The sequence below is a fragment of the Cololabis saira genome, chromosome 2 (assembly GCF_033807715.1).
Source record: "Cololabis saira isolate AMF1-May2022 chromosome 2, fColSai1.1, whole genome shotgun sequence".
Taxonomy (NCBI): domain Eukaryota; kingdom Metazoa; phylum Chordata; class Actinopteri; order Beloniformes; family Belonidae; genus Cololabis; species Cololabis saira.
This window is the reverse complement of record NC_084588.1, coordinates 54888037-54914073: the sequence shown is the minus strand read 5'-3', so window position 1 is coordinate 54914073 and position 26037 is coordinate 54888037. Positions and strand designations below refer to the sequence as shown.

The following is a 26037-nucleotide window of genomic DNA, read 5'->3' as shown; positions in this document are numbered from 1 at the left end:
ATGTTTCCTCACAAACACTGTCACACTGGATATTTACAGTACATTTCCCAGACCTATAAGGCTGGTAGAGGTGAGTGCACTCCACTGAGCTTTGCCACCTCGGTGGCAACGCTCTATTCTGGGGTTCCAATGACGTGATCTGTAATTTGCATTATTCGTTTTGCAATACTCAATTGAGGAATATACTGCATGGGATTTGGACTCAGAATAATTGCTATAATTGCCACGGCATGCTCTGGACAGCACCGGAGCATCGTGACTGGAGAGATGATTATAAATGTGATGTCCGCGCACCATGAGCTTAAAAATGTATGTACTTTGCAAAATAGCCGTTTTTCTACATTAGCCGCCGTTACGGCTATTTTACATATTCATATGTGTATATGTGTGTGTATATGTGTGTGTATATGTGTGTGTATATGTGTGTGTATATGTGTGTGTATATGTGTGTGTATGTGTGTGTGTATGTGTGTGTGTATATGTGTGTGTATATGTGTGTGTATATGTGTGTGTATATGTGTGTGTATGTGTGTGTGTATATGTGTGTGTGTGTGTGTGTATATGTGTGTACTTGTACCTTGTGGGTCCACCTCCTTGGCGATCTTCAGCGCGTCACTGTTGGCCAGGTCGGCGTTGCCGGGGGAGACGGCCAGCATCAGGCAGTTGTCCTTGGTGACGAACTGCAGCAGCATGTCCTTGATCTGGGACTCGATGTCTGCAGGCTGGTCCCCCACCGGGACCTTGGTGATCCCGGGCAGGTCCACCAGGGTCAGGTTCAGGACTGGGGGGGACAAGAGGGTCAGGGTTAGACCTGGGGGGTCCACCAGGGTCAGGTTCAGGACTGGGGGGGGAAACAGGGTCAGGGTTAGACCTGGGGGGTCCACCAGGGTCAGGTTCAAGACTGGGGGGTCCACCAGGGTCAGGTTCAGGACTGGGGGGGGACAAGAGGGTCAGGGTTAGACCTGGGGGGTCAGTCCTGGGGGGTCCACCAGGGTCAGGTTCAGGACTGGGGGGGGAAACAGGGTCAGGGTTAGACCTGGGGGGTCCACCAGGGTCAGGTTCAGGACTGGGGGGGACAAGAGGGTCAGGTTTGGGGCACGGTGTTGCAGCTGATAGTGCAGCGTCTCACAGCAAGAAGGTCCTGGGTTCAATTCCCGCCGGGGACTCTGTGGGTGCTGAAGTGCGTGTTAGTTCCCCCATGACTTCAGCGCCCACACCCTGGGTGGGGTTGGTGAAAGGATCTTTCTGTGTGGAGTTTGCATGTTCTCCCCGTGCTCCCCTGGGTAGCTAGTGTTCTCTACCCTCACAAAAACATGCAGCAGTCCTGGGCTATACATGCCCCCTCTGGCCAACCGGGGAACAGACGGGGTGGGGAGGATCTGGCCAGAATAACGTGATCCTTCCATGCGCTATGTCCGGCCGGAGAAACCCCACCCTGTCTGGTGGAAAGAAGCTGCTCATCCTCAGGTTAAAGGTATAGTCTGTGATGTTGGAGAGCTAGCAAGATTTGAAAGTGGCCCCTCCTCTAAGCCCCTCCCCCTCCCGTCAGCGCTCCGTCCAAAGCCACGCCCCCACAAACTTTGGGGAACGCGCATTTGCAGGAGTCAAGTTTTCCAGGACATTTTGGACAGCACATTTTCAACAAAACTACCACATGTCTCATTCACCTGTAAGCGAGGCCGGTTTTAGGGGGGGCAGGGGGGGGCTGTGCCCACCCAAACGTGCGTCCTGCCCACCCAATCAAAGTTATGGGGATCCTTTATTTTTTTATGAATATAAAAAAATATCACAGAATATCTGTACCGTTTCTGATTGGGTGGGCACACAAAGGTTCAGGACTGGGGGGGACAAGAGGGTCAGGGTCAGTCCTGGGGGGTCAGAGAGGTCCATCAGGGTCAGGTTCAGGACTGGGGGGTCAGAGAGGTCCATCAGGGTCAGGTTCAGGACTGGGGGGGGAAAGAGGTCCATGAGGGTGAGATTCAGGACTGTCGAAATGTCGAGAAAAAAGTCGAAACGATGAGATTAATGTTGAAGAGGATCAGGAGGGCCAGGGAACAGGTTCGGGACTGGAGGACGGAGCAACAACCGTCCCAGCACAAGAATGAACAAATACCACCCCAGGTCTGTGTGAATCCTGGAGTCTGATTGGCCGGTGGAGGTTATTAGTTATTAGTTATTAGTTATTAGTTAAAAGTTATAAATGAACATTATCATAAATATATGGACGACGTGGAGGAAAACCGCCCAACGCCCAGCGGAGACGGTTTTCCTCCACGTCGTCCATGTATTTATGATAATATACTAATATATTCTATTATTATAGAATAGTAAACTCACCGTGTGGCGAGTAGACGCGCAGGTTGATGATTATATTATTATAGTAAACTCACCGTGCGGGGAGTAGACGCGCAGGTTGATGGTTATATTATTATAGTAAACTCACCGTGCGGCGAGTAGACGCGCAGGTTGATGGGGACCGGAGAGATTCCCTTGTTGGCTCCCGTCACCCGGTCCGTCTCCGCCTCGATCTCCTGCCGAACCTCGTCGAAGTCCGTGAACTTCCTGCCCTTGCAGTGCAGGAACTCTGCATACTCTGGTAGGAGACAAAAGGAGGAGATTAAAACCTTCAGAGCAACCAAGGGGAATTAGCTGAGTTACAAATAAAGTAAAACCAAAGAAACTGCATAAAATAATGCAAATAAGCAGGTAAAAAAATATGAAAAATGTCAAGATTAATGTTGAAATACAATGTTGAAAAAAAGTCGAAATATCGGAAAAAAAGTTGAAATGTCGAGAAAAAAGTTGAAATGTTGAGAAAAAATTGTGGAATTATTCTATTCAGATTTAAAATTGGAATAAACCAGTCACTTACTTCGGAATTAAGTTTAATTTAAAATGGCCGTTTTCATTCGGAATTAGGTGTTTATGTGGTCATTTTTAATCATTTTAAATCAGATTTAATTTTAATTCTGAATTAAAGAGGAATTAAACTTCCATGTAAACGCACTCATAGTTTAATAGATGCTGTTTTAAGACAGTTATGAGATTTATTTTAAAAAAAATTACACGATCATTGCACAAAAATCTGTCTTTTACAGAACTGGTGCAACAATCAGATCATGGTTATTTTTATTTGTGTAGAAACGTAACTCTCTTACACATTAAACAAAAGAAAAAAAGATTTTCTATATCTGACACAAATTCAAATCCATAAAGGGATTTGAATTTCACAAACTTCACATGACACGTTTATCTGTTCAACGCTTCAGAACTAAAGTGAAGTAAAATAAGAAGGTTCATATAGAACTGTAATGTAAGTACAGAATTATCTTTCCATGTTTCATGTATATCCTGTGAAGTAAAGGTTTGTTAGTTAAAGGGTTTATTAGTTAAGGGTTTATTAGTTAAAGGGTTTGTTAGTTAAAGGGTTTATTAGTTAAGGGTGTATTAGTTAAAGGGTTTATTAGTTAAAGGGTTTGTTAGTTAAAGGGTTTATTAGTTAAGGGTGTATTAGTTAAAGGGTTTATTAGTTAAAGGGTTTGTTAGTTAAAGGGTTTATTAGTTAAGGGTGTATTAGTTAAAGGGTTTATTAGTTAAAGGGTTTATTAGTTTTACCCGTCGGGCTGTTCATCAGCTGCAGAACCAACGGACGACGGGTCACGATGCCGGAACCGCGGGGAAGAAAATCCCTGCAACACACACAAAAACAGTCATTAAAAAAAGATAATCAGTCAGTGAAAGTCTAAAAAAGTCTGGCATGCAGCAGAAAATATTACAAAGAGAATATTTCACTCAAAAATCCTATTTTCCTCCAAAATACTCGAACAACTACACTTGAACAATATTCCTTCCTGTTTTCAAACTTGCTGCAGTAACAACTTGTGCTTTTTATCATTATACCTTCTTTTTTCATAATTTTATTTCATTTTATTTGTTATTTACTGTCTAATTATGTCTTGCCGCTTTTAATGTCGATGTAAAGCGTTTTGAATGACCTTGTGTTGAATTGAGCTACGTATATAAATAAACTTGCCTTGCAGTAAAAAAAAAAACATGCTGATTTTCTGATCTTTTTGCTCATTTCTGTTATATTTTAGACTTTAAATAGTTTAAAGCGTTCTTTTTTTTATTTGAATTTTGCATCATCTCAGCCTTTTAGAAATGAGGTTGTAATCTGCAATAAATGAGTACCGGTATTAAGAGAGCAGAGTGTGTAGAGTTACAAACAAATACAATAACTTAATATGCTAAAAATGGCTTAATTGACTTTCTTTTTATTTAATTAACTAAAATTTTTTGTGCTTCCCCAAAAAATATCAGAAAACAGCGATAAAGCATTGTGACGCCAGAATGTTCCTTAAATAATTACCAAAATGACTTTTATGCCCTTAATGATCATCAGTTTAAGATTCCAAGGATTTATCTTTAAATAATCTTATTTAAAGCCCCGAGTCTGTTCCTTATGAACAAAAAAGTGTGTTTTCAGACGAGTTTTAATAATAATTAAAGCTGCAAGCAGCGATGAACGGGCCCTCGCACTCACGGCCACCGCCCCCATAAGCATATCAGAAATGACACCACCCACGACTTCCTATGTCAAAACATTCAAAAGTTATGGCAGAGAAAAGTATTCTAGGGGGCGCTGTTGAGCCGTTAGGCCACGCCCATTAATGCAAACCATGAAATATCAAATTTATCGCCAAGTCTGTCTTGCATGCAAAATTTGGTGAGTTTTAGAGAACTATCAAATATAGACCAATCAGATTTCAAAATGGCCGACTTCCTGTTCGGTTTCGGCCATGGCTCCAAGAGACTTTTCTTTAAGTTGTGACATGATACAGGTGTGTAGCGATTTTCGTGCATGTACGTCAAACCGTATTGTGGGGCTTGAGGCACAAAGTTTTCCGGGGGGCGCTGTTGAGCCATTTTGCCACGCCCATTAATGCAAACCATGAAATATCAAATTTATCACCAGGCCTGGCTTGCGTGCCAATTTTGGTGCCTTTTGGGGAACTATCAAATATGGACCAATCAGATGAAGGGGGGGCGTGCTTTTTGGAGTCTAGCGTCGCCACGGTAACACTTTTGAAAGAGAAAAGTAATGCGTGTAGTCGCAGGATGGAGACGCACATTTTGATGTATAACACATCTGGGTTCACGATACGGTTCGGGCCGTATTAATTCTCGAAGGAATGGCATATATTGCTCCAAAATTACGTGATTAATTCAGAATGTTCAAAATGGCCGACTTCCTGTACGGTTTCGGCCATGGCGCCAAGAGACTTTTCTTTAAGTTGCGACATGATACAGGTGTGTACCGATTTTCGTTCATGTACGTCACACCGTATTCTGGGGCTTGAGGCGCAAAGTTTTTTCGGTCTGAACCAACCAGATGAAGGGTGGGCGCGCTTTTTGGCGTCTAGCGTCGCCACGGTAACGCTTTTGAAAGAGAAAAGTAATGCGTGTTGTCGCAGGATGAAGACGCACATTTTGATGTATAACACACTTGGGGGCACGTTACGGTTCGGGCCGTATTAACTGCCGAAGGAATGGCATAAATTGCGCCAAAGTGACACGATTAATTCAAAATGGCCGACTTCCTGTTCGGTTTCTCGACATGACGCCCAGAGACTTTTCTTTAAGTTGTGTACTGATACAGGTGTGTACCGATTTTCGTGCATGTACGACAAACCGCATTGTGGGGCTTGAGGCACAAAGTTTTCAAGGGGGCGCTGTTGAGCCATTTTGCCACGCCCATTAATGCAAACCCTTAAATATCAAATTTTTCGCCAGGCCTGACTTGCATGCAAAATTTGGTGACTTTTTGGGGACGTTTAGGGGGGCAAAAAGGCCTTCCTTTTGTCAGAACAATAAGAAGAAGAAGAAGAATAATTCCTGCAATTACAATAGGGCCTTCGCACTGCAAGTGCTCGGGCCCTAATAATAATAATAATAATAATAATAATAATAATAATAATACATTTTATTTATATAGCGCTTTTCAGGGCACTCAAAGACGCTTTACATTAAAACAAAACACATAGTACAAATTACAATACACAGGACAGTACATAAGGACACAGCATTACACAGGACATTAATCACACATTAAAAGCTGCTTTGTAAAGGTGAGTTTTGAGATGGGATTTGAATGCTGGGAGGTCAGTACAGTCACGGATGTTTTAATTTATATATATATATATATATATAATATTTTCCCGCCCCCCCTCCCCCCATCCCCGGTCATCCCGTTGCTGCTTCCACCTGCCTACGTGGATGTCTGCTGTTGCTGCTTCTGCCTGCCCCCCCCCCCCCCTCTGGTCATCCCGTTGCTGCTTCCACCTGCCTGCTGTGCTGTTGACGTCCCTGACCCCCCAGTCTGGCCTTCGGCAGGAGGGTCCCCCCTTATGAGCCTGGTCCTGGTCCAGGTTTCTTCCTCCTAAAGGGGAGTTTTTCTTGCCACTGTTTGGCTTAAGGTTTTTCTCCCACTATGGGAGTTTTTACCTGCCATTGTTTATGTAATAATTGCTCGGGGGTTTTTGTTTATGTTTATGTTTATGTTTATGTTTATGTTCATGTTCTGGATCTCTGGAAAGCGTCTAGAGACAACATCTGTTGTATTAGACGCTATATAAATAAAATTGAATTGAATTGAATTGAATTTTAAAATTGATTGAGGCCGTTAGCAGAATTTAAGTTAAAACCTGATCCAGTCTGGACCTGAAACTGCAGGATTTAACTCATTAGTCAACGTCAGTGATCCGTTAAAGCTTTAAAAACAAACACTAAAACCTCAGAATCCTAAACAGGAGGAGAAATCAGTGCAAGAGTGACGTGTTCTCGTCTTTCATATTTCAATTTTCTCATTCCTTAGATCAGGATTCTTTAACCGGGGGTCGGCGACCCCTAGGGGGCCGGCGACCCCTAGGGGGCCGCGGAGGAACTGCAGGGGGTCCAACTTCATAAGAAATGAACGCTGCAAGCAGCGATGAACGGATGAACGGCCCTCCACCCTGGTGCAGGCTCAGGCTGCAGTGGAAGCTTGTATGACTTCATGTAGATTCTTCAGCCTGGACATTTAGCGGATGAACCAGCCACGACTCTCTATATCAAACCATTCAAAAGTTATGGCAGAAAGTAGAGACTATCAGATATCGACCAATCAGAAGAAGGGGTGGGGCTAATTTGCACCAATTAAGGTGAACGAGTCAAAACCGAGTCCGATGACACCACCCACGACCCTATGTCAAACCATTCAAAAGTTATAGTAGAAAATAGAAACTATCAAATATGGACCAATCAGATGAAGGGGGGGTGCTTTTTGGCGTCTAGCGTCGCCACGGTAACGCTTTTGAAAGAGAAAAGTAATGCGTGGTGTTGCAGGATTGAGACGCACATTTTGATGTACAACACACCTGGGTGCACGTTACGGTTCGGGCCGTATTAACGGCCGAAGAAATGGCATAAATTTCGCCAAAATGACACGATTAATTCAAAATGGCCGACTTCCTGTTTGGTTTCGGCCATGGCGCCAAGAGACTTTTCTTTAAGTTGCGACATGATACAGGTGTGTACCGATTTTCGTGCATGTACGTCAAACCGTATCGTGGGGCTTGAGGCACAAAGTTTTCTAGGGGGCGCTGTTGAGCCATTTTGCCACGCCCATTAATGTAAACCATTAAATACCAAATTTTTGACTGGCCTGGCTTGGTGCAAAATTTGGTGACTTTTGGGGCACGTTTAGGGGGAAAAATAAAAAAGAAAGAATAAAGAAAGAAAAATTCCTACAGATACAATAGGGCCTTCGCACTGTCAGTGCTTGGGCCCTAATAAAGGCAATTTAGTGCATGTGAGGCAATTTTAGGCAATTTTCGTGCATGTGAGTGCATGTGAGTGCATGCACTCACATGCACTCACATGCACCCTCGGCCCTCCAAACCCCAGGGGAGGACGGACCAATCACAGTCCAGCTTACTGACGCCAGGAGCCAATGGGAGGGTGTGTTGCTGCTGTAGCTGCTGAACACAGATTAGTGCTAATCCCTGCAGCGGCAGAACCAAAGATTCTCCCTCAAAAGCCGAGCAGAGTGAGAGCAGTAATCCTGACACTGTCGGAATATACAATAAATATAATAAATAAATATAAAATGAAGTGATATGAAAAATAAGGAGTTCTCACGAGAGTAACACAAAGCTCACAAATGCAAATGTATTTATTATAACCTCTGAGGGAATCGCAGTAAAACATTCAACTGGAGTAAAATGTAATAATAATAATAATAACTAGAAAATTTCTGGAAATTTTGATATGGGCATGCCCTACCGCCCATTCGTCCCCTCTCGCTGCTTTGGTTTTGGGCTGTAGTGGTTGTGTTTAGGGTGGTTCTATGTCAGTTTGAGGTGTTTTTACACTTGTATTTCATTCATTCCTGTGCTCCCAATAGTTATTAATGGGGGGCGCTTTTTGGCATCTAGCGTTGCCACGGTAACGCTTTTGACTGAGAATAGTAATGCCCTTCGAGGCAAGATGGAGACGCATCTAACGATGTATGCCTTGCATGGGTGCATGTTCCGGTTCAGGCTACGTTAACGGATAGGTTTTTTTTTTCACCATGGTACAAAACCCCATCCGAATGAATGGGGCCATTTGGCCTGGATTTTGACATAACATTTCCTTAAATGCCAGCTTCATGAAATTTGAATATGTTGAAGTCCACAGCGTGCCGAGTCAGGGGACATTTGTACGATGTCTCTACGATAACCTGTTGCCTAGCAACAAGCGTCCAAATTCAAACAGAAATTTAAAAAAAAATGAAAGGCCAATATCGCAAAAACTGTAATAATTAGCATAATGAGGTTGTACGTAGCGTTAGGGACAATCGGGCCGAGTGTTTGAAAGTTTGAACGATGTCTCTACGATAAAGTTCAACCGAGCAATAAGCGTCTGAATTTTTGCCTTTTTTTTTGCTTTTTGGCATCTAGCGGTTGCCACGGTAACACTTTTGACTGAGAAAAGTAATGCCCATCGAGGCACGATGGAGACGCATCCAACAATGTATGCCATGCATGGGTGCACGTTCCGGTTCGGGCAGCATTAACAGATTGTTTATTCACATGGTCCCCCATACAAATGCATTGGTTTTTGTTGCCATGGTAACAAGCCCCATAGGATAGAATGGGACAATTTGGCTTTAATATCTCAAAAGCTGTAAACGACAGCGTAATGTGACCTCAGTATTTTGTAGTCCACATGAAGCTGAGTCTTTTAACGTTGGAACCAAGTCTCTGCGATACCGCGTTGCCGCGCAACAAGCATCCGAAGTTCCGTTAGCATCAAAATGAACAATGTGGAATATCTCAAAAACCGTAATAGCAAGCATGACGAGACTAAAATATGTTGCAGTACAAAGCGTCCCGGGTTGGTCAATGTTGTAATGATGTCTGTACGATAAACCGTTGCCTAGCAACAAGCGTCCAAAATAAAAGTGATTTTTTTTTTAAATTGAAAGTTAAATATCGCAAAAACCGTAATAACTAGCATGATGAAGTTGTATGGTCCTTTAAAGACTATCGGGCCGAATGTTTCAAAGTTTGAACGATGTCTCTACGATAAAGTTTGGCCGAGCAATAAGCGCGGGAATTTTCGCCTTTTTTTTTGCTTTTTGGCAACTAGCGTTGCCACGGTAACCCCTATTACGGAGAAAAGTAATGCCCATCGAGGCAAGATGGAGACGCATCCAACGATGTATGCCATGCATGGGTGCACGTTGCGGTTCGGGCCGCATTAACGGACGAAAAAAAGTGCGGAATAAGAATAATAATAATAAAAATAATAATAAGAAAAGGGAAACCTTTCTAGATACTAATTTAACGCCTTCATTTTTCAGGTTTTCTCGGCCGTGTTTAATTTTTTGGGGATTTTTTTTTTCCACAACAGAGCGGGGTCATGCTTTACACCCGCTGGTGCGCAGTGGGACCTTTGCGACTTTAGCATGTTAGCGAAACGCTAGCAACATTGCTTTTTGGGCCATTCTGGACGATTGCAATATGGTCATGCCACTACTTGGCATGCCCATAATAATAATAATAAAGGTGAGACAGATTACGCTGTAGAAGCAGCTACATGTCATTAGCTTAACGTGGGAACAGAGACGACAGCAGGAACAATGCACACTTGAATGAATGAATGAATGAATGAATGAATGAATGAATGAATTTATTCCGAACAAATATATAAAAAAATAAAAATAAACAGTAACATCTTCATAAGCACATAGGTTTGTAAAAGGAGTAGGAAGAAGTTTCCACTTTTTCCTACTTCCTCCCACTTCATAACTCTATGAATTTACATTATTGCTATTATTATATCTACACAATATCCATATAAATATAGTCTATATAAATACTATGTAAGCATGCCTATTACTACATAATTATCCATATAAGTAAATAGAAAATATAAATATTATATCAATATATGGAAAATACAAATATTATATAAATCTATATAAATATACACTATATAAACTACATAAATATCCCTATAAATATATACAAGCTACATACATAATAAATATATAACATATATTACATAATTAACACATATAATATATACTACATAAATATCTAAACATAAACTTAAGCAAGTATAATATACCATTTCTCTCTATTTTATTTGTTTATCACACTCCTCGTTAACCCATTTCCTCTTCCATAAACCTGTTTATAAATCATTCTTTGTATCTCTTTTTAAACAGATTTATGTTAGTACTTTGTTTCATTTCCTGCTCCAAACTGTAAAGTATGTGTAAAGTATGTATAAAGTATGAATAAAGTATGTGTAAAGTATGTATAAAGTATGTATAAAGTATGTATAAAGTATATATAATTACATATATATTTCCAGGCCGAATACATGTCAGCAGGGTTTACTGAAAAATTGTTTCAATCTAATTTGTACAAAACGCAGCAACAACATCCTTTTGGACTTCAATAACATCAAGAGAGAACATTTTGTTGAATATAAACTATGATCTTGTACGTAATTTTGTCAGTATGGGCCACTAAGTTAACGTTTTATCCCTTTAAATTAGAATAAGAGTTTTCGTGTATTAAAAGAACTCTTGAAAAATTCAAAACACAATTGTCCTTATTTCTATAAAACACCAGTGGAAAAAAACGAAAGAACTTGTGAGTCTAAGTGACTGTTGTAGAGGAAGAACAATTCAGTTTGGGCCGTGTTTTAGGAAATCAGCCGATTTACCATCAGTAGTTTAGAGAGAGAGAGCTGTCTATGGTGCTGAAACTCCCATCAGTAGTTTAGAGAGAGCTGTCCATGGTGCTGAAACCCCTATCAGTAGTTTAGAGAGAGAGCTGTCCATGGTGCTGAAACTCCATCAGTAGTTTAGAGAGAGAGAGCTGTCCATGGTGCTGAAACTCCATCAGTAGTTTAGAGAGAGAGAGAGCTGTCCATGGTGCTGAAACTCCCATCAGTAGTTTAGAGAGAGAGCTGTCCATGGTGCTGAAACCCCACCAGTAGTTTAGAGAGAGAGAGAGCTGTCCATGGTGCTGAAACCCCATCAGTAGTTTAGAGAGAGAGAGCTTTCCATGGTGCTGAAACTCCCATCAGTAGTTTAGAGAGAGAGCTGTCCATGGTGCTGAAACCCCATCAGTAGTTTAGAGAGAGAGAGCTGTCCATGGTGCTGAAACTCCCATCAGTAGTTTAGAGAGAGAGAGAGAGCTGTCCGTGGTGCTGAAACCCCCATCAGTAGTTTAGAGAGAGAGAGAGCTGTCCGTGGTGCTGAAACTCCATCAGTAGTTTAGAGAGAGAGCTGTCCATGGTGCTGAAACTCCATCAGTAGTTTAGAGAGAGAGAGAGCTGTCCATGGTGCTGAAACTCCCATCAGTAGTTTAGAGAGAGAGAGAGCTGTCCATGGTGCTGAAACTCCATCAGTAGTTTAGAGAGAGAGAGAGAGCTGTCCATGGTGCTGAAACTCCATCAGTAGTTTAGAGAGAGAGCTGTCCGTGGTGCTGAAACCCCCATCAGTAGTTTAGAGAGAGAGAGAGCTGTCCATGGTGCTGAAACTCCCATCAGTAGTTTAGAGAGAGAGAGAGCTGTCCATGGTGCTGAAACTCCATCAGTAGTTTAGAGAGAGAGAGAGCTGTCCATGGTGCTGAAACTCCCATTAGTAGTTTAGAGAGAGAGCTGTCCATGGTGCTGAAACTCCATCAGTAGTTTAGAGAGAGAGAGCTGTCCATGGTGCTGAAACTCCATCAGTAGTTTAGAGAGAGAGAGAGAGCTGTCCGTGGTGCTGAAACTCCATCAGTAGTTTAGAGAGAGAGAGAGCTGTCCATGGTGCTGAAACCCCATCAGTAGTTTAGAGAGAGAGAGAGAGAGAGAGCTGTCCATGGTGCTGAAACTCCATCAGTAGTTTAGAGAGAGCTGTCCGTGGTGCTGAAACCCCCATCAGTAGTTTAGAGAGAGAGAGAGCTGTCCATGGTGCTGAAACTCCCATCAGTAGTTTAGAGAGAGAGAGCTGTCCATGGTGCTGAAACTCCATCAGTAGTTTAGAGAGAGAGAGAGAGAGAGCTGTCCATGGTGCTGAAACTCCATCAGTAGTTTAGAGAGAGAGAGAGCTGTCCATGGTGCTGAAACTCCATCAGTAGTTTAGAGAGAGAGAGAGCTGTCCATGGTGCTGAAATCCCCATCAGTAGTTTAGAGAGAGAGCTGTCCATGGTGCTGAAACCCCCATCAGTAGTTTAGAGAGAGAGAGCTGTCCATGGTGCTGAAACCCCCATCAGTAGTTTAGAGAGAGAGAGAGCTGTCCATGGTGCTGAAACCCCCATCAGTAGTTTAGAGAGAGCTGTCCATGGTGCTGAAACCCCCATCAGTAGTTTAGAGAGAGAGCTGTCCATGGTGCTGAAACTCCATCAGTAGTTTAGAGAGAGAGCTGTCCGTGGTGCTGAAACTTCTATTAGTAGTTTATAGAGAGAGAGAGCTGTCCATGGTGCTGAAACTCCTATCAGTAGTTTAGAGAGAGCTGTCCATGGTGCTGAAACCCCATCAGTAGTTTAGAGAGAGAGCTGTCCATGGTGCTGAAACTCCTATCAGTACTTTTGAGAGAGAGAGCTGTCCATGGTGCTGAAACCTCATCAGTAGTTTAGAGAGAGAGAGCTGTCCATGGTGCTGAAACTCCATCAGTAGTTTAGAGAGAGAGTTGTCCATGGTGCTGAAACCCCTATTAGTAGTTTAGAGAGAGAGAGAGAGATGTCCATGGTGCTGAAACCCCATCAGTAGTTTAGAGAGAGAGAGAGAGAGCTGTCCATGGTGCTGAAACCCCATCAGTAGTTTAGAGAGAGAGAGAGCTGTCCATGGTGCTGAAACCCCTATTAGTAGTTTAGAGAGAGAGAGAGAGCTGTCCATGGTGCTGAAACTCCTATCAATAGTTCAAATAGAGCTGTCCATGGTGCTGAAACCCGTAACGTGCACCCAGGTGTGTTATACATCAAAATGTGCGTCTCGATTCTGCGACTACGTGCATTACTTTTCTCAGTCAAAATCGTTACCGTGGCGACGCTAGACGCCAAAAACCGCGCCCACCCTTCATCTGATTGGTCCATTTTTCCTACTTTCTGCTATAACTTTTGAATAGTTTGACATAAAGACTCGTGGGTCCTCCTTGAACATAATTGGTGAAAGTTGCACGCATGAGGGCCTGTTCATCACTGCTTGTAGCTTTAATTTCTATTCTATTCCTTTTTACAATAAACCCATCAAAACTGTAAATTTAAGGTTAACTTCAGGTCCTGGTTATCAGATGAAGGTGTAAGTGTGTGAAGGGGGATGGTGGGAACTGCAGGAGTAACCGGATAAACGTCACCAGGGGATTTACGGAGCCTAACAGATTAATCTGCTCGTGCAGGCGACGAGGAGATAAAAACACACACGGGGTGAAGAGAGAGAAACGGCTGTAATCTAAGAACTACATTTTAGAAAACATAAAGCAGGAACAACCATGTGCAGCATGTGGAACTGTGGAGACTCTGTTTGGAGCAGGAAATGAAACAAAGTACTAACATAAATCTGTTTAAAAAGAGATACAAAGCAGGATTTATAAACAGGTTTATGGAAGAGGAAATGGGTTAACGAGGAGTGTGAGAAACAAATAAAATATTATACTTGCTCAAGATATGTTTAGATATTTATGTGGATATTTATGTAGTATATGTTATATATATTTATTATGTATGTAGCATATATATATTTATAGGGATATTTATGTAGTTTATATACTGTATGTTTATATAGATTTATATAATATTTGTATTTTCTATATATTGATATCATATTTATGTAATATTTATATTTTCTAAATACTTATATGGATAATTATGTAGTAATAGGCATGTTTACGTAGTATTTATATAGACTATATTTATATGGATATTGTGTAGATTTAATAATAACAATAATGTAAATTCATAGAGTTATAAAGGGGTAGGAACTAGGAAAAAGTGTAAACTTCTTCCTACTCCTTTTTCAAACCTATGTGCGTATGAAGATGTTACTGTTTATTTTTATATACATGTTCAAAGTAAATTCATCCATCCATCCATTCATTCATTCATTCATTGTGCGACGGTTCCCGTATCAAAGTGGTGGATGTGAAACCGCTCATTATAGCTGGGAGGGAATATGTCAAAAATCATAAAGATCGTGCACTTGGTGACATGTTTTTGATATTTGGTGTTAGTTATGGACATAAGGTTTTCAAAAAAACCCAAACAAATGGTGACGCCCCCTAGTGGCCGGTTTGCAGAACATTCAAAATGTCTCCCGCCGAAAACACCAAAGGTCAAATCTCAGCTTCTCTTAGTCCTAGATTGTTGTATGTTGTCACTTTCTTTACTTTTTTGGTGCTAGGAATTCAATTCTGAGATAAATGTCCTATTTCAAGGTCATGTTGAAGGTCAAATTTAATTTTCAAGGTAATATTTTGCCCAAAAAACTCAATATCTCTAGAATTAAGTCACATAGAAAGATTATAGAGGCTCTAGATCATATTTTCACTCCCAAGGAAATGCAGTTTTCTGTTTATTGGACAGGTCACTAAGTCACAGGGAAATATTTTATTAAAATAACACACAAAACATCTCTGTATCTCACACACATTCTACCTGTTTTTTTTTCTTTCACACTACTTTTACTCCCATTGCAATATACTGTATATACTGTTTTATTTATTAGGGCCCGAGCACCTTCAGTGCGAAGGCCCTATTGTATTTGCAGGAATTTTTATTATTATTAGGGCCCGAGCACTTGCAGTGCGAAGGCCCTATTGTATTTGCAGGAATTTTTATTATTAGGGCCCGAGCACCTTCAGTGCGAAGGCCCTATTGTATCTGTAGGAATTTTTATTATTAGGGCCCGAGCACCTTCAGTGCGAAGGCCCTATTGTATTTGCAGGAATTTTTATTATTATTAGGGCCCGAGCACCTTCAGAGCGAAGGCCCTATTGTATTTGCAGGAATTTTTATTATTATTATTATTATTATTTTCCTGACAAAGTGAAGGCCTTTTTGCCCCCCTTAACATGCCCAAAAAGTCACCAAATTTTGCACCCTAGTCAGGCCTGGCGAAAAATTTGATATTTAAAGGTTTGCATTAATGGGCGTGGCAAAATGGCTCAACAGCGCCCCCTTGAAAACTTTGTGCCTCAAGCCCCACGATACGGTTTGACGTACATGCACGAAAATCGGTACACACCTGTATCATGGGACAACTTAAACAAAAGTCTCTTGGGGTCATGCCCGAAACCGAACAGGATGTCGGCCATTTTGAATTAGTCGTGTCATTTTGACGAAATTTATGCCATTCCTTCGAAAGTTAATTCAGCCCGAACCGTAACGTGCCCCCAAGTGTGTTATACATCAAAATGTGCGTCTCCGTCCTGCGACAACACGCATTACTTTTCTCTTTCAAAAGCGTTACCGTGGCGGCGCTAGACGCCAAAAAGCGCGCCCACCCTTCATCTGATTGGTTCGACAGAAAAAACTTTGTGCCTCAAGCCCCATAATACGGTTTGACGTACATGAACGAAAATCGGTACACACCTGTATCATGTCGCAACTAAAAGAAAAGTCTCTTGGCGCCATGGCCGAAACCGAACAGGAAGTCGGCCATTTTGAACATTCTGAATTAATTGCGTAATTTTGGAGCAATATATGCCATTCCTTCAAGAGTTAATTCAGCCCGAACCGTATCGTGAACCCAGATGTGTTATACATCAAAATGTGCGTCTCCATCCTGCGACTACACGCATTACTTTTCTCTTTCGAAAGTGTTACCGTGGCGACGCTAGACGCCAACAAGCGCACCCCCCCTTCATCTGATTGGTCCATATTTGATAGTTCCCCAAAAGGCACCAAATTTGGCATGCAAGCCATGCCTGGCGATAAATTTGATATTTCATGGTTTGCATTAATGAGCGTGGCAAAATGGCTCAACAGCGCCCCCCGGAAAATTTTGTGCCTCAAGCCCCACAATACGGTTTGACGTACATGCACGAAAATCGGTACACACCTGTATCATGGCACAACTTAAAGAAAAGTCTCTTGGAGCCATGGCCGAAACCGAACAGGATGTCGGCTATTTTGAATAAATTGTGTCATTTTGGCGAAATTTATGCCATTCCTTCGAGAATTAATTCAGCCCGAACCGTAACGTGAACACAGATGTGTTATACATCAAAATATGTGTCTCCATCCTGCGACTACACGCATTACTTTTCTCTTTCGAAAGTGTTACCGTGGCGACGCTAGACGCCAACAAGCGCACCCCCCTTCATCTGATTGGTCCATATTTGATAGTTCCCCAAAAGTCACCAAATTTTGCATGCAACACAGACTTGGCGATAAATTTGATATTTCATGGTTTGCATTAATGGGCGTGGCCTAACGGCTCAACAGCGCCCCCTAGAATACTTTTCTCTGCCATAACTTTTGAATGGTTTGACATAGGAAGTCGTGGGTGGTGTCATGGGACTCTGTAATGAGTCCTTAAGCTTCGTTGGCCTTAATTAGCCCCGCCCCTTCTTCTGATTGGTTGTCCCGATTTTCTGCTATAACTTTGGAATGGTTTGACATAGAAAGTCGTGGGTGGTGTCATCAGATTATTTATGGACTCCTTGACCTTCATTGGCCTGAATTAGCCCCGCCCCTTCTTCTGATTGGTTGTCCCTTTATTCTGTTATAACTTTTTAATGGTTTGACATAGGAAGTCGCGGGTGGTGTCATGGGACTCTGTAATGAGTCCTTAAGCTTCGTTGGCCTTAATTAGCCCCGCCCCTTCTTCTGATTGGTTGTCCCGATTTTCTGCTATAACTTTGGAATGGTTTGACATAGAGAGTCCCTCTTCCTGATTCAAACGTCTGCTGGCCCCGCCCCCCGACCAATCAGTGGCAAGTAGGGTGATGACGGCCCCGCCCCCGACCAATCAGTGGCGAGTAGGGTGATGACGGCCCCGTTCCCCGACCAATCAGTGGCGAGTAGGGTGATGACGACCCACTCCCCGACCAATCAGCTCCCTGTAATATGGTGACATCAGAAATAGACCCGTGCTCAGCCCGGTTAGAACCTCGGTTGAATGGTTACAGAAAAAGTAATAAAAATAGTAGTGTTTTACTAATATTTATACCTTACAAATATTTAAAAAATTAGGAAAAAAAATTTCCAGACATTTTATCGCTATGTTGGTCTCTCTTAAGGCAGTAAGTCGAAGTGAAAGGGATAGCTGAGACATAGCTCAGCCGCAGCATTGTGGTCTTTGGTGCCAGAAGTTGAGAGTTCGAGCCTGGCTGTACCTATGATGAAATTTTTTGTCAGCAATTTTTGTGGTTTTTTTACATCAAAATGTGCGTCTCTGTCCTGCGACGACGCACATTACTTTTCTCTTTCAAAAGTGTTACCGTGGCGACGCTAGACGCAAAAAAGCGCGCGTCCCCTTCATCTGATTGGTACATATTTGATAGTTCTCCAAAAGTCACCAAATTTTGCATGCAAGCCAGGCCTGGTGATAAATTTGATATTTCATGGTTTGCATTAATGGGCGTGGCCTAACGGCTCAACAGCGCCCCCTAGAATACTTTTCTCTGCCATAACTTTTGAATGGTTTGACATAAAGAGTCGTGGGTGGTGTCATGGGACTCGGTATTGAGTCCTTGACCATAATTGGCCTGAATTAGCCCCGCCCCTTCTTCTGATTGGTTGTCCCGATTTTCTGCCATAACTTTTGAAGGGTTTGACATAGAGAGTCGTGGGTGGTGTCATCAGACTCTGTATGGAGTCCTTGACCTTCATTGGCCTGAATTAGCCCCGCCCCTTCTTCTGATTGGTTGTTCCTTTTTTCTGCTATAACTTTTGAATGGTTTGACATAGAGAGTCGTGGGTGGTGTCATTTCTGATATGCTTATGGGGTCGGTGGACGTGAGTGCGAGGGCCCGTTCATCGCTGCTTGCAGCTTTAATTATTATTATTTTTCTTCTGACAAAGTGATGGCCTTTTTGCCCCCCTTAACATGCCTAAAAAGTCACCAAATTTTGCATGCAAGTCAGGCCTGGCGAAAAATTTGATATTTAATGGTTTGCATTAATGGGCGTGGTAAAATGGCTCAACAGCGCCCCCTTGAAAACTTTGTGCCTCAAGCCCCACGATACGGTTTGACGTACATGCACGAAAATCGGTACACACCTGTATCATGGCGCAACTGAAGGAAAAGTCTCTTGGCGTCATGTCCGAAACCGAACAGGAAGTCAGCCATTTTGAATTAGTCGTGTCATTTTGGCAAAATTTATGCCATTCCTTCGAAAGTTAATTCAGCCCGAACCGTAACGTGCCCCCAAGTGTGTTATACATCAAAATGTGCGTCTCCATCCTGCGACAACACGCATTACTTTTCTCTTTCAAAAGCGTTACCGTGGCGGCGCTAGACGCCAAAGAACGCGCCCACCCTTCATCTGATTGGTTCAACAGAAAAAACTTTGTGCCTCAAGCCCCATAATACGGTTTGACGTACTTGAACGAAAATCGGTACACACCTTTATCATGTCGCAACTAAAAGAAAAGTCTCTTGGCGCCATGGCCGAAACCGAACAGGAAGTCGGCCATTTTGAACATTCTGAATTAATTGCGTAATTTTGGAGCAATATATGCCATTCCTTCGAGAGTTAATTCAGCCCGAACCGTATCGTGAACCCAGATGTGTTATACATCAAAATGTGCGTCTCCATCCTGCGACTACACGCATTACTTTTCTCTTTCGAAAGTGTTACCGTGGCGACGCTAGACGCCAACAAGCGCACCCCCCCTTCATCTGATTGGTCCATATTTGATAGTTCCCCAAAAGGCACCAAATTTGGCATGCAAGCCAGGCCTGGCGATAAATTTGATATTTCATGGTTTGCATTAATGGGCGTGGAAAAATGGCTCAACAGCGCCCCCCGGAAAACTTTGTGCCTCAAGCCCCACAATACGGTTTGACGTACATGCACGAAAATCGGTACACACCTGTATCATGTCGCAACTTAAAGAAAAGTCTCTTGGAGCCATGGCCGAAACCGAACAGGAAGTCAGCCATTTTGAATTAATTGTGTAATTTTGGCGCAATTTATGCCATTCCTTCGGCAGTTAATTCAGCCCGAACCGTAACGTGCACCCAGGTGTGTTATACACCAAAATGAGCGTCTCCATCGTGCGACTACACGCATTACTTTTCTCTTTCAAAAGTGTTACTGTGGCGATGCTAGACGCGAAAAAGCGCACCCACCCTTCATCTGATTGGTCCATATTTGATAGTTCTCCAAAAGTCACCAAATTTGGCATGCAAGCCAGGCCTGGCGATACATTTGATATTTCATGGTTTGCATTAATGGGCGTGGCCTAACGGCTCAACAGCGCCCCCTAGAATACTTTTCTCTGCCATAACTTTTGAATGGTTTCACATAGAGAGTCGTGGGTGGTGTCATGGGACTCTGTAATGAGTCCTTAAGCTTCGTTGGCCTTAATAAGCCCCGCCCCTTCTTCTGATTGGTTGTCCCGATTTTCTGCTATAACTTTTGAATGGTTTGACATAGAGAGTCGTGGGTGGTGTCATCAGATTCTTTATGGAGTCCTTGACCTTCATTGGCCTGAATTAGCCCCGCCCCTTCTTCTGATTGGTTGTCCTTTTTTTATAATAAAATCACCGCGAGCCGCCAGTCGCTCTCGCGCTGACTCCCGCTTCCTGATTCAAACATCTGCCGGCCCCGCCCCCTGACCAATCAGTGGCGAGTACGGTGATGACGGCCCCGCCCCCCGACCAATCAGTGGCGAGTAGGGTGATGACGGTCCCGCCCCCCGACCAATCAGTGGCAAGTATGGTGATGACGGCCCCGCCCCCCGACCAATCAGTGGCGAGTAGGGTGATGACGGCCCCGCCCCCCGACCAATCAGTGGCGAGTAGGGTGATGACGGCCCCGCCCCCCGACCAATCAGTTCCCTGTAATGTGGTGACCTCAGAAATATTCCCGGCTCAGCCCGGTTACAACCTTGGCAGAATGGTTAAAGAAAAAGTAATAATTAAAATAGTAGGGTTTTACTAATATTTATAACTTACAAATATTTAAAAAATTAGGAAAAAAAAGTTCCAGACATTTTATCGCTATGTTGGTCTGTCCTAACCCAGTAGGCCAAATGAAAGAAATAGCTGAGACTTGGCTCAGCCAGTTTATTGCGGTCTTTGGTGCCAGAGGTTGGGAGTTCAAGCCTGGCAATATGCCGAAACTGTTGTCAGCAATTTTTGTGTTTTTTTTACATCAAAATGTTCGTCTCTGTCCTGTGACGACGCACATTACTTCTCTGTTTCAAAAGTGTTACCGTGGTGACGCTAGACACGAAAAAGCGCTCGTCCCCTTCATCTGATTGGTCCATATTTGATAGTTCTCCAAAAGTCACCAAATTTTGCATGCAAGCCAGGCCTGGCGATACATTTGATATTTCATGGTTTGCATTAATGGGCGTGGCCTAACGGCTCAACAGCGCCCCCTAGAATACTTTTCTCTGCCATAACTTTTGAATGGTTTGACATAAAGAGTCGTGGGTGGTGTCATGGGACTCGGTATTGAGTCCTTGACCTTCATTGGCCTGAATTAGCCCCACCCCTTCTTCTGATTGGTTTTCCCGATTTTCTGCCATAACTTTTGAATGGTTTGACATAGAGAGTCGTGGGTGGTGTCATCAGACTCTGTATGGAGTCCTTGACCTTCATTGGCCTGAATTAGCCCCGCCCCTTCTTCTGATTGGTTGTTCCTTTTTTCTGCTATAACTTTTGAATGGTTTGACATAGAGAGTCGTGGGTGGTGTCATTTCTGATATGCTTATGGGGGGCGGTGGACGTGAGTGCGAGGGCCCGTTCATCGCTGCTTGCAGCTTTAATTATTATTATTATTATTATTTTTCTTCTGACAAAGTGATGGCCTTTTTGCCCCCCTTAACATGCCCAAAAAGTCACCAAATTTTGCACCCAAGTCAGGCCTGGCGAAAAATTTGATATTTAATGGTTTGCATTAATGGGCGTGGCAAAATGGCTCAACAGCGCCCCCTTGAAAACTTTGTGCCTCAAGCCCCACGATACGGTTTGACGTACATGCACGAAAATCGGTACACACCTGTATCATGGGACAACTTAAAGAAAAGTCTCTTGGCGTCATGCCCGAAACCGAACAGGAAGTCGGCCATTTTGAATTAATCGTGTCACTTTGGCGCAATTTATGCCATTCCTTCGGCAGTTAATTCAGCCCGAACCGTAACGTGCACCGAGGTGTGTTATACATCAAAATGTTCGTCTCCATCCTCCGACACCACGCATTACTTTTCTCTTTCAAAAGCGTTACCGTGGCGACGCTAGACGCCAAAAAGCGCGCCCACCCTTCATCTGGTTGGTTCAGACAGAAAAAACTTTGCGCCTCAAGCCCCATAATACGGTTTGACGTACATGAACGAAAATTGGTACACTCCTGTATCATGTCGCAACTAAAAGAAAAGTCTCTTGGCGCCATGGCCGAAACCGAACAGGAAGTCGGCCATTTTGAACATTCTGAATTAATTGCGTAATTTTGGAGCAATATATGCCATTCCTTCGAGAGTTAATTCAGCCCGAACCGTATTGTGAACCCAGATGTGTTATACATCAAAATGTGTGTCTCCATCCTGTGACTACACGCATTACTTTTCTCTTTGAAAAGTGTTACCGTGGCGACGCTAGTCGCCAACAAGCGCACCCCCCCTTCATCTGATTGGTCCATATTTGATAGTTCCCCAAAAGGCACCAAATTTGGCATGTAAGACAGGCCTGGCGATAAATTTGATATTTCCTGGTTTGCATTAATGGGCGTGGCAAAATGGCTCAACAGCGCCCCCCGGAAAACTTTGTGCCTCAAGCCCCACAATACGGTTTGACGTACATGCACGAAAATCGCTACACACCTGTATTATGGAACAACTAAAAGAAAAGTCTCTTGGAGCCATGGCCGAAACCGAACAGGATGTCGGCCATTTTGAATAAATTGTGTCATTTTGGCGAAATTTATGCCATTCCTTCGGCAGTTAATTCAGCCCGAACCGTAACGTGCCCCCAGGTGTGTTATACATCAAAATGTGCGTCTACATCCTGCGACACCACGCATTACTTTTCTCTTTCAAAAGTGTTACCGTGGCGACGCTAGACGCCAAAAGGGGCGCCCCCCCTTCATGTGATTGGTCCATATTTGATAGTTCTCCAAAAGTCACCAAATTTTGCATGCAAGCCAGACTTGGCGATACATTTGATATTTCATGGTTTGCATTAATGGGCGTGGCCTAACGGCTCAACAGCGCCCCCTAGAATACTTTTCTCTGCCAGAACTTTTGAATGGTTTGACATAGAGAGTTGTGGGCGGTGTCATGGGGCTCTGTAATGAGTCCTTAAGCTTCGTTGGCCTTAATTAGCCCCGCCCCTTCTTCTGATTGGTTGTCCCTTTTTTCTGCTATAACTTTTGAATGGTTTGACATAGGAAGTCATGGGTGGTATCATGGGACTCTGTAATGAGTTCTTAAGCTTCGTTGGCCTTAATTAGCCCCGCCCCTTCTTCTGATTGGTTGTCCCGATTTTCTGCTATAACTTTGGAATGGTTTGAGATAGAGAGCCGTGGGTGGTGTCATGGGAATCTGTATGGAGTCCTTGACCTTCATTGGCCTGAATTAGCCCCGCCCCTTCTTATCATTGGTTGTCCCTTTTTTCTGCTATAACTTTTGAATGGTTTGACATAGGAAGTCGTGGGTGGTGTCATGGGACTCTGTAATGAGTCCTTAAGCTTCGTTAGCCTTAATTAGCCCCACCCCTTCTTCTGATTGGTTGTCCCGATTTTCTGCTATAACTTTGGAATGGTTTGACATAGAGAGTCGTGGGTGGTGTCATCAGATTCTTTATGGAGCCCTTGACCTTCATTGGCTGAAATTAGCCCCGCCCCTTCTTCTGATTGGTTGTCCCTTTTTTCTGCTATAAATTTTGAATGGTTTGACATAGGAATTCGTGGGTGGTGTCATTTCTGATACTTATGGGGGGCGGTGGCCGTGAGTGCGAGGGCCCGTTCATTGCTGCTTGCAGCTTTAATTATTTATTATTATTTTTTACTTTTTACTTTTTTTACCCCACCCCTGCATGTGTGTGTTAACTATGGAAGCCCATTTCCGCCAGTAAAAGAAAAAAAAAGATGAAAACTTTCCTTAAAAATAAAAATATCCCCACAATAAGTTATAATTATGAAATAAAAAGCCAAATTATGAGATAGAAAGTCGAAATTATGAGACACAAAGTCATATTTGTGGGATAGAAAGTAATAATTTCGACTTTTTATGTCATAATTATTATGACTTATCGTGGGGATATTTTTATTTTTAAGGCTAAGTTTTCATCTTATTTTTCTCTCTTACTGGCGGAAATGTTCTTACATGGTTAAGTTACTGCTGCTAAACAAAGTGAGTTTCCCCATTGAGGGAGAAATAGAGGATTATTTTATTTTATTTTATCTTTCAATTAGAATTTTCTGCAAACCGGCCACTAGGTATGGAAGCATATGAGGCACTATTTTCAAATTAAAATGCATTTGCGGAAATGCTTTTTCATTTTAAGAGTGTGGCTGCATTATTTGAGTCAAAAATGAAATTGATAATATATAATCCGATTTGCATTTTAATTTTCGTATTCAACACTGTTTATTATTGTACTTAATTCAAATTAAAACGAAAAAGACGTTTGAGATTTAATTTTCAAATCATGCCTCAGCAAATAGTTACCAATACTCAATTTTAAATCTAAAATTTGAAAATTAAAATGCATTTCCGGAAATGCTTTTTCATTTTAAGAATGTGGCTGCAAAATGAAAAAGCATTTCTGCAAATGCATTTTAATTTGAATATAGTCCCTCATATGCTTCCATAAGGGGGACGTTTTCACAATTTGTTTGCGGTGGTTTTTGAAAAGCTTATGTCCATTATCAACATGTCAAATATGAAAAACTTGCCACCAAGTGCAGAATTGTCCTGAATCCCCCCCGGCTGTAAGAGGACGGGGATCCGGACGGGGATCCGGGATAAAGCACTCACTTCCCCACGAAGTTCTCCAGCACCGAGCTCTTGCCGGCGCTCTGCCCGCCCACCACGGCGATCTGCGGCAGGTCCAGGCTGGAGTTCTGGCCGATGGCGGAGAACGCGTCCTGCATGCGGTTGACCAGCGGGATCAGGTCCTCCATGCCGCGGTTCCCCATGGCTGCAGCGGCGGGAGGACTGGCCGGTGCTGGACGGTGCTGGTCGGTGCTGGACGGTGCTGGTCGGTGCTGGTCTGGCCTGGACTGGCCTGGGACGGGACGGGATTAAACCTTACTTTTACTTACCCTAAACCCTAAACCCTCACTGATGTCCTGACGCGCTTCCCCGGCCAGGGGCGCCACCTGGAGGGGGCAGGGGGGGCCACGGCGTTTCATCCCAAATCATTTGGGCAAAATGCACATCAGTAGGTGTTTCAGTATTTATGAGCCTAGTCAAAAATGAATAAATAAATAAATAGTCCTTTATTTTCTGTAATGCAAAAATGTCATACATTCTGGATTCATTACAAATCAACTGAAATATTGCAAGCCTTTTATTATTTTAATATTGCTGATCATGGCTTACAGTTTGAAGAACTCAAATATCATATCTAAAAAAAATTCAATATTCTGGGAACTAATAAAAGGCTTGCAATATTTCAATTGGTAATGAATCCAGAATGTATGACATTTTTGTTTTTTTAATAAAATAGCTCCAATAGATTTTGATAATAATCTTTTTTATTTAATCTAATAATACTTGTTAATTTATTTTGATAAATTTTGTATTTATTTTCGGTTTCAGTTGTTCTTAATTTAGTTTGAAATCCATACTGTTAAGAAGATTTAAACTCATTTGCATAATAATCCCTGTTGTCATCGATGTGCAGGTTAAAATCACCAGTTATTAAAATGGTATTGTATTCGACATAATTGATGTTAAAAATTCTGAAAACTCTTGAATAAAACAGGAAGGAGGCTTGGGTGGCCTGTAGACTGTGATACATAAAACAGGTGGATTGCTACAAACAAAATAATGATGTTCAAATGAAGAATAATTGTTTAAAGAAATTGTCTTAGTTAGAATTGAGCAATTAACACATGTGAAGTCAGTTATTATTGTTGTTATCTGGATAGTTGAAGATAATCACCATACTCCTGATCAAGATGTTTCCATTTATTTTATTTCATCCACAACCTTTATAAATCACTGCAAAAACAATTAGCTCCAAATATCAAATGATTTACTAAGATCCTAAATAAAGAGTACTAAATTGCGTGTGCACTGAAAAAGTTTGCACGTGCTGTTGTGTGTTTTGCGGGTGATCAACTAAGAATGCCTGCGCAATTGATAACAGGTGCAAACCGCAGTATTTAAATGA

The 26037-nt window shown here is 42.6% G+C and overlaps 1 protein-coding gene across 1 annotated transcript in view; it reads right to left on the bottom strand.

The window, feature by feature from the left end:
* The window catches only part of dnm1a (dynamin 1a), a 65076-nt gene extending 40164 nt beyond the window's left edge, over nucleotides 1–24912 (bottom strand). The window contains exons 1-4 of the mRNA XM_061707130.1: nucleotides 24675–24912; nucleotides 3616–3689; nucleotides 2444–2593; nucleotides 578–781 (exon numbers count right to left, since the gene is read on the bottom strand). Coding sequence (XP_061563114.1) covers nucleotides 578–781; nucleotides 2444–2593; nucleotides 3616–3689; nucleotides 24675–24835 — 589 coding nt within the window. The 5' untranslated portion in view covers nucleotides 24836–24912. The remainder of the gene's footprint in view (nucleotides 1–577; nucleotides 782–2443; nucleotides 2594–3615; nucleotides 3690–24674) is intronic.
* Nucleotides 24913–26037: the final 1125 nt, after the last annotated feature.